At 38.9% G+C, this 9,777-nt stretch overlaps 1 protein-coding gene across 3 annotated transcripts in view; it reads left to right on the top strand.

The window, feature by feature from the left end:
- scara5 (scavenger receptor class A, member 5 (putative)) overlaps positions 1-9,777 on the top strand; it is a 92,445-nt gene that overhangs the window by 71,205 nt on the left and 11,463 nt on the right. For all 3 annotated transcript variants that reach the window (XM_087180363.1, XM_023430023.2, XM_087180364.1), the window contains one exon: positions 7,939-8,127. In XM_087180363.1, the coding sequence (XP_087036489.1) occupies positions 7,939-8,127 (189 nt within the window). The remainder of the gene's footprint in view (positions 1-7,938; positions 8,128-9,777) is intronic.

Here is a 9,777-nt window from a genome sequence, read left to right as displayed (position 1 = left end):
TTGTAGTAGTTTCCTTATAAAAGCCTATAAATCTCTGCATTTTGGCTGCTTAGTTATTGTTGCTAAGCCTGTCAAGCTTTCCATTCTGGCACAGATGCAGTTTACATTGATAATAATAGTAATTTTTGAAGCAAAGTAGCCCTGATCTCAGACGCAGGTGGACAACACATGACACAAAAGCACACATCTGCTTTCTAGCTGGTGACTGTCAGTTTTTCCAGTTAGAAATGACAACCAGTGTCACCAGTTTAGACAAAAATTAGCCCAGAAACCGCTAAATTGTCATAAAAGTAGAACAATTTATCATTGAACAGGAAGTCTAATGTTTGCCAAATACACTGTTAGTAGTTTGTGTTTCTTATGTTCCAAAAATATCCGAACTAGACAGAAAACCACCCAGTCTGGCAACAGTGATGACGACCGTGACTAGCAGATATCATCAGCTGTAGCTAGCTACAGTTAGCTAAAGTTGGTTCTGCGTTTCTCCAGCTGAGTTTTTAATGTTCTTTTTTACCTAATCTGAAGCCTCTCATACTAAGACATCCTAATTAATGACATGTCATTTGACCTTGGAAGTATTAATGCCCAGTTAGCTGGACATGCTAACAATTAGAGCAGATAAACAGACCTGTGAATTCCCATATTTCCCTGAAGTCAGCAGATGTAGATTTATAAACAGTAATGTATCACTTAGATTTCATTTTTAGGATAGAATCTGTCGAACATTAGCTGAGGCTTAACTCCAACAATTTGCCTATTATAATTCGTGAAAGTCATTTTCTCATGGAAATGAAACTTGTAACAAAACACCTCATTTGCTTTTAATTTTTCAGCCATTGCAAATTTTTGTGTAATTTTCACTTGGCAGTTCACATATTGTAAGAGAGACTGAAAGTGAAGCGCACACACACACACACACCGACTGTTTGATAGTTCAGCTCAAGGGTCCAACAGTAAGTGCAGAGGGTTTATTGTCTGACAAGCTGTTTTTACAGTGCACCTCTGCAGCTACAGAGATCCAGATATAAATGATTTCAGCTTTGGACTCTAATGAGAAATTTATTTTCACCCTGGGACTCGGGCTCATGATAGTACCGTGTTACTATTATTATGTGCAGATCCACCTGAAGCCAAGGTTTAAGCTTTACTTGGTGCCTCCAACATCAATACTGAGGAACAGAATCAAAGATCAGTGGTTATTTAATATTCTTCGCTTGTCACTTTTATTGACATACCCGTTACTTTCTCCGTTTTTTTATGTTCAAGTTTCATTTCCTGAATCCAATTATCTGTTGCCAGAACAAAGCAACCCAGCTCCCCTGCAGTGTAGTGTAATTTAATTTTCCTCATTTCTGATTTCATACACACACAGTTAAGCAAACGCACATGCTGGAGCTGAAGAAGTGAATCCGTCTTTTTACTTACAGTTTCATCACCAGAATCAGACCCAGTTTGACTTATTTATGGGATTTTACATGGTGCTAATTAGTGAGCTTTAGAGGAGCTGGTAAGCAGATTTTGTTACTGTTAGAAAGAGCCAGGCTAGCTGTTTGCCCTGCTTCAGGTCTTTGTGCTAAGCTAACTGGCGGCTAAAGCCTTATATTAACCAGATAATTATTAGAGTGAGAAACCAAATAAGCATGTTTCCCAAATTACAGAACTATTGCTTTAAATTTTTGATTTAATAAAGATCATATGAGAGGCAGTAAGTTTTTGGGTGTGCTTGCACACCAGCCAAGAAAATCAAACTGGGAGCAAAGTAATTACACAAAACAGAAAGAGGAGGCAATGCAAGAGTCAACGGAAGAAAACACATTGAACAAAGAGCATGAAAGACAATAACATCAGAGTTTCAAGGAGAACATTTTACAAACAGATGGAGCTAGTTAACTGTTGTCTTGAAGCCATTCAGTCCTGTCCATTCCAGACCCTCCCTGCCTGCCAGATAAACATTAGCAATACACAATCACTCCATATTCTGGCCTTCTTCAGGTACTGACAGTCGGGTTGCTGCAGCTCGCCTGGCCGCCGAGGCTTGAACCACTTGGACAACCACCAACAGTTGGAGCTCACTCGTCTAGTTTTCTGTAGACAAAAACAGTTGTTATATCTTGTAACGCTCGCATTCATTTCACTGCTTTCGCAGAAAAGGTACAAAGATGTTATAAAATGTCAAGTTTAGTCCAAATTAGGGAGGTGTTTCTAGTTTATGGTGAACCACTTTGCTCACTGTCCAAGGTGAACATGAGAGCTGTCAGACTGTGGAGCGACAGGGTAGGATCACTGCCTTTTTGTATAATTACTTAAAGAAGTATTTGTTTTGATTCCTAATTTTTCTGTTGGATTCAATCTACACAAGCTCTCTGACTCCTGAAGCCTTTAACTACAGAAAAGTAAGATATTGGTATTTGGGTGAATATAGCTATTTGAGGCAAATTTTCCACCAATGGACAGCCAACAGCTGCATTTATTTTCTCCTATTTTGATCCAAAAATTAAATGTGTGGCTTGTTGACATTTTATGATATTTAAACAAGGCCAGTTTGGAAGAAAGGATGAATGACACTAGAAAATGGTTGGAAAATGGCCTTTAAGTACTGTTGCTATGCCTTTAGCAATAGAGTTTAGAGTCATGCTTTTAGAAGACGATAAGGGTTAACTAGATGTGCTCGGCAAACATCTTGACTAACAAGTTTGGTTGGAGGTGCTGGAGTTTAAACTTCCCAAAACCCACTTACAGGAAAAAGCAGCTAACATTCCCTAGACTCTGATATAGTAGTATTTGTGCATGTAATATAAGAAGTACAAAGTCCCAAAATTTCAGGCTCATGAACCACTTATGGAAGAAATAGTTTTTATAGTTTGTTTCCCACATGAAAGTGGGAAAAAGGAAAAAAGCCAAAAAGGTTGTTTTAGTTCTCTGGAAGGGACTTTGACATTGGAACACAGTACAGGTGGTTCAAAGTGCCAGTAGTATAAGAAGTACTACGTCCGGCAGTATACTGTAGGTGTTTTTAACTACTTATTGAAGAAATGTTTTTTATCCTAAATTAAAGTTAGGAAAAGGTTTTATTTTTGCTCTCTGCCAGGGACTTTGACCAATTGAATAACTCAAAAACTACCGAGTTGATGTAGTGTGGAAGCACTAATTTTGTGAGACTAAATGTTTTGAACTACCGATTGGGTTAACCCACGAGTGGCTGACTGTATTACAGTAAGCTCGATAGCCAGACATGTTTATATTTGCAGCGCTGTCAAATCCCTTACACTTCTGTTGTGTTTTTGTGTTTGGGAAAGCTACGAAAAAGAGACATCACCCATCAGAGTCTTCAAATGCTGCGTATCGCTCTACAGCACACTGCTGCAGCATATGCAGAAATCCAAAGCTTTACCGACCAGTTGTACGAAGTTACAATTTCCAGTGCTAAGATAATTAGCATTGGGTGTAGCAAACAGTCAGTTTTGTTACTGTTTCAGTTCCCACCTCTCAGATGAAAGCGTTCTATGTTCAAATTGCCAAATTTTACAAAGAAAAAATACGTATTTTGGCTTCCCTGGTATTATCCAAAGGGTTTAGAGTGAATTTTATGAGCCTGGTAAGTTGGAAAAAATTTCCCCCATAATTAGAGGAGTGTGTAATTCTTCAGTTCATTTCAAAGCATGAAAGTCACCGAAATTACAGATGCAAGGTTTCCACCTAACAACACTCTCATAATACAGGAGAGTGTTACTCAACTGTTGTTCCTGCTGTTGAGAAGCTGCAGTGTCATCTAACTCCCGGGCTACATGTGTCTTCATTAATTGATTGAATTTAACATTTTCATCATGTATCTGCCTGATTTCTACAGTTTTCTGGCAAAAAAAGTGCACTCCCACCAGAAGGAAAATCATTCAGACGTGTCGCAGTCCAGCTCTGTGGCAGAGATATGAATGTGTGTTTGGTTTGCTTGTATGGTTCTGATTAGGTCTGAAGTCTTCATGTTCTGCTTCCATCCCTCTCCACCCTCCTCCTCCTCTTCCTCCTCTTCTCCCAAGAGAACAGTGGGAAGATTCAGGCTCTTTACAGGAAGGGGAGGAATGAAGGGCTGAGATAGAAAAAGATGAATAGAGAGAGAAAGACGTGTACTGTGAGTAGTGTCTCAGTGGTATTTAAACGTGCACACTATGATTAAAACAATAAATAGGACTGATAATGGTCAATCAGATAATGGTCAATCAATCCTGGCTTTTGTCAAAGAGGCGATTAAATAATAATAAAATAATAATAATAAATAAAAATAATAAATAAATAAATAAATAATAAATAATATTTTTTTTGAATATTCTTTATATTCCCAGGCTACTGAATGTCTGCTCCATAAACACAAAAATTCTTATATATTTAGTTTGCTCGAGATCTGATTCTTTCATATTTGATTGATTTATGTTCAATTCCAGCATTTATAATCTCATTAATTATATTTTTTCCCTAAAAAGCATGCAGAGGACATCGCCCTGGTTCGTCACCCTCAGTAGTGTCTGTAGTTCTTTTACTAATTGGATGATTAGGACAGTCAACCTAAGAGGCAAAACTAAGGTTAAAATAAATACATCAAAGCGCTCATTACTGCTTGTAAGCCTTTTTATCAACTCTCAGACCCTCTCTTATCTGGAGTGTGGCAGGTGGACAGTAAGATGACAATACTCCCGATTCAGGGGCGAGAACGTAGACCATGAAGGCCGAACCGAAATGAGACGTTCTGGCCTATAGAGGATTTCCACTTTCCATCACCAGCTGTTCACACACTTACTGTTTTATCACAATCATATGCTCATGTCGCCTAGCAAGATTGACAACACCTAACTTTTTTTTTTTTAAGGCCCTTGGTTGCATCCTTTGTAGGCTGCATTTGAACACTTGTACCGTTAGCTGTTCAACTGAGCTCAAGTGTAAACCTCGGGCTCTCTGTCAGCGTTGTTTGCTGCCATATTATTCTCATTACTGGCTCTCAGTGAATCTTGGGAAAGGTTGGGCCACAGAGAATCCACCTGTTGGTCCCAAGGAGAGAAGTTTGCATTTCTCTGCCGCATTCGAATGAGCGTTCGGAATGGGACAGCCTAGTCGCGCCACTGCGACGCAGTTGGTCTTCATATGCCGCCTCCAAAGGATGCAGCCCCTGAACTGTGACACAGCAAATTAGATTGTAGTTTTAGAAAATCCACGGGAAGTTGATCACACAATACTGAACTATAGCCAACCAACACATACATACGTGAAGACTGAATGAATATAATTAGTGCACCTTAAACTGACATTGAAAAGCAGGAACCTAAAGGGCCAATCTGATAGACTGAAGGTCGGTGCGGCACAAGCGGCTCAGCACTGCGGCCTCACAGCAAAGTCCTAGAGTCAAAGCCTGGTGCTTTCCATGTCCTGAAACAGAACTAAGCAGGTATTGAAAATGAATATTAAGCAGATGTCAAGTGTGTGGAAAGGCTTCCAGTTTATACCCAACTTCATTTTGATGAGTGAGCAAATAGTTTAAACATCTGTTTCAGGTAATTGAGTATTCAAATACTCATCCCCGTGTGTGCACTGTTCTATAACTCTGTTTGCTCGTCTCTCTTTCGGTCTTATGTTTCTTTTACAACACTGTCTGAAAAAAAGAGCAGCAGGAGGCTGAAAAAACATCTAATTTCTGGTTTTAATTTACTGGCTTTCTGCAAGAATATGATACAAATATGTGCAGATATGACAGTATAATGTTATGGTAGATATTAAATTATGATGGGCTGGTGAGTGCAAATAACTTGACTGTATAATGAGAGTTAAATGGTACACATTTAAAGTTTATGATGGTCTGATGAGACTAATATCCTGTCTAGATAATGTGTCTGGCTTTACTCCCCAGCACTTTGTCAACAGTCTCAGTCAGCGCACGTGTCTTCACACCGAGGAGACGTCCAGATTAGTGTGTGTGTGTCTGTGTGTGTGTTTACCTTTCTTTTTCATTTCCTCTCTGCCCTCTGAGAGGTGATAAATCAAGTCAATTATACAAGTGCAGCTGCTACATAGTTTGAGGAATACAAGATGTGCTGTGTTTCCGTGAAGCTTCTGCTTATACAAAAGAAATTCATGACACACACACAAATGCACACTTAATTCTCATTATACTGCAGGTAAATTCTTGTTTGCAAGTGCATGACTGTAATGCCCCTGAGCAAGGCACTCCAAGCCTTGATCTAGCTACCTCTTCAAGTAGCATTAATTAAATAGTTATTATAGTTTATTGTTAAACACATATTAGCCTGGTATAAATTGTATTACAATCAGTTACAAATAAAGCAAGTGGTGGCATGATGCTGTCTTAAGCAGCATTCCTATTCCCATCCGTTTCCGGCCTGTTACCGTTAACAACAGCCACTGAGCTAGCAACACCGAAAATGGCAGGTTTTGACTAAGCTTTGGATTGTGTTTTTTTGTTTTTTTTGTCCCCTATAACAGAATGATCATTATTGCAGTTAGACCTCTCCGGTGCTGACAGCACTGTGAAGGTCTGGCTATGTGAGACTACTTCAATGGCAGTATCAGCCTGTTGGTCTGTCCACTTTGGTCCAGATAGAAACGCTCTTAGACATTCATGTTCCAGGATGAATCCTAAAGACTGATGATCTCATGGCTTTTCATTTATTGCCATCAACACCTGCAAAAATGAATGATGAAATCTCATCAACTACACCTGTACATTGTGACTAGTGCCATCATGCTAACGTGTTAAACCAAGGTAGTTAATATGGTGAACATTATACCTGCTGAACATCACGTTAGCGTTTGTCATTGTGCGCGTTTTAGCATCAGAACATTAGCATTTAGATCAAGCACTGAGCCAGTAGCAAGGCTGTAAACTTATTTTCCAGTTTCCGTCAATTTTAATGTCTCATCTTTTTAAATCTTTGGTCATGTTTCCATGATCTATTTCCCCCCTCTTCAACTCTAATTTATTCTTTCGAACTTGTCTCATTATTTCTTTTCATCACTTTAAATCACATTTTCTTACACATCCCTTCTCATCTCATCTCATCTCATCTCAAACTTCTGTTTTTAAACATCTCTTTTGATTTAATGTCTACTCATCTTTCTCTCCATTTTTATTATCACACTTTACTGTTGTTTTCATGTCCTCTGATTTTTTTTTTTTTTATCATTTTGATCCCTGTTCTCATCTCATCTCCTCGTCCCTTTTGTCTCCTAAAATCTCTTTCCTCCTCTCTTTGATGTTTGAATACAGCTGCTTGTTTTTAGCTTCCAGTAAGGTAACTGGATAAACACTTACAGATGCATACAGTGAAGATCCAAAGGAGGAAGTTATGAATTTCAAATTCCTTTAACCGGAACGCTGTCAGGTTCACGAGATTAATGCCGGACTGGTGGTCATGATGTTCACTACTGAAAAAACAAACCCACATTTTAGTAACCTCACAATCTTTTATATGGGAGTTCACATAGAAGGAAGAAAGAAAGTTCCCTCGGAGTAATTTTATTTATTTTTCTTTTTGAATCAAAGACTATTTCCATGGTTTATGGAAAAAAAATATCTTTGCTATGCAGCATGTCAAAATCAATCCATGCATCTCAGTTTGTTTTCATATTGCTTTGATTTACAGAGCTTCATTATACTCATAAACACTCACAATGAAAGTAATCTGCTCAGTGTGAGTTCAAAGCCGTGCCAGCAAATGCCAGATAAAAGAAAGTCGTGTATTCTTTCAATGTAGTCGTGTTGGCATATATAATAGACTTCAGTTTTCCTGCACGCTGCGCTGCTTGCTAACGCATGGGGGTTCTTGTCTGCAAACACATTAAACGGTAGAAACAATTGTGCATGAATGTATTTATGCCAGTTCATTTTTGTATTTGAATTCACGCATTTTTATGTTTAATGTGCTGTTTGTGTTGCAGTGGAGGAGACCCTGGTGCGGTTGGTGAACGGGTCGGGTCCTCACGAAGGCCGCGTGGAGGTTTTCCACGAACGTCGCTGGGGCACGGTGTGTGACGACGTCTGGGATAAAAAGGATGGAGATGTGGTGTGTAGGATGCTGGGATACAGAGGAGCCGCAGAGGTCCATAAGACCGGACGCTTCGGACAAGGTATAAAACTCTCAACGCACACATGTACACACTCTGATGACTCTTACTTCACTTGTATCGCCTACAGATACAGTGCATACTTTTCATTAATAATACAACTGTCCTAATGTAACTTTGTTTGACTGAGCTCCGTCACACACTAAAACTGGCTCAGTGCTGTCTTGTGAGGTGGAGGGAAAAACTGACTGAACGAATTCATCTGTTTCTGTGCTGCTGTTGATTTTTAGTATTAGAATTAGAAAATTAGAGAGCCTATAAAAATATATACAACATAATTCGGAGAGCTACTCCTGATCAGTGCAAGCAGTAAAAAGAGTAAAAACACACAACAACAGACAAAAGGACATAAAAAGAATATTGCACTTAGAAATATAATAAATACTTAAAAGAAAGGGTGCTTTGAGTAGCTATTATTTAAAGTGAATAGTAAAATATGGTAATGATTAAAAGCAGATGCAGATGACGGCTATGAGTGCACATTTGTGGATAGGAACAGAATATATGTTTTGGTCCGTCCTACAGTTCGCCACAATCAGCTCAGGCCCAGAACACTCATATAGAAGTTACACAGTAAAGACGATATATGAAAGTAGGAACAGAATACACAGTCCTGTATGAAAAGTTTAATGCTTTAAATGTTTGGACTCTCATCCATCACACAGTACCATCAGGGATCGTTGCCAAATTCATTCTGCAGCAGGACAACGACCCCTAACACACAGTCAGCCACTAAAACTACACCACTAGATGTAAGGCAAGTGTAATCACAAAGAACCCCTGTTAGAATAGACAGAGCGCAAGTTTTTAGGAGTATTTAGTTATTTCTATCTATGCCAAAGTTGTGTCATTGTCACTTGTTAAAAAAAATGTTCAAGGAAGCTTCTGTGGCTCAGGAGGAAAAGCAGGTTGTCCATTAATTGCATCCACATGTCAGAGTGTCCTTGAGCAAGACACTGAACCCCAGTGGGCCGGGCCAGTGCATTGGATGACATACTGTATGTATGTGTGAGTGAAGAAGAAGGCACACTGGAAAACATTTGGGTTTAAAGATACTAGATATTTTTAATTCATGCATGCTCTGTCATTAGAAAGACAAACCCTCAAGAAATACAAAAATGCATAAAATGCAGCTTCGTGAGTTTTGCATTGAGAGTAACAACTGAAAAAGGAAGAAATGGATAAGCAGACAATTTACACAAAATTACAGATCATGTGAATTTAGTTTTCCATAAGTAACAAGAGGGAACCCTTTTCAAAAATGTCCTTACTTATAACTGCATTAATGCAAATTTACTGTACACGTCTGCATGGTTGCAAGTGTCTGAAAGAGTCCATGTGACACACACTTTGTCTACTGCTCATGTTAGCAAAGATGTCTGTGCTGCACCGCCTAAACTTTATGATGTCTCAGACTGACTGCACATGCGTAGAACACATCCCAGTGGAACTCAGTGTAGTATGTACAAGAGACATGAGACGTTAACTCTCATTTTCTATCTTGAGGAAGCTTCAAGTATCTGCAGGTTGTATTTTTTGTATCATACAAACATGAACATACAGGAAAAGAAGCCCTGAGTGGTAAGAAATGAATCTAAAAGCATGGCAAAATGTCATAAGTGAGCAAAGTGTATTTAAAGTATACACATTTCA

The sequence above is a fragment of the Seriola lalandi genome, unplaced genomic scaffold, assembly GCF_002814215.2.
Source record: "Seriola lalandi dorsalis isolate HSWRI2012SDOR001 ecotype SW California unplaced genomic scaffold, Sedor1 jcf7180002054901, whole genome shotgun sequence".
NCBI lineage: Eukaryota > Metazoa > Chordata > Actinopteri > Carangiformes > Carangidae > Seriola > Seriola lalandi.
The sequence above is the reverse complement of the archived record's forward strand: the minus strand, read 5'-3'. Positions and strand labels throughout refer to the sequence as shown.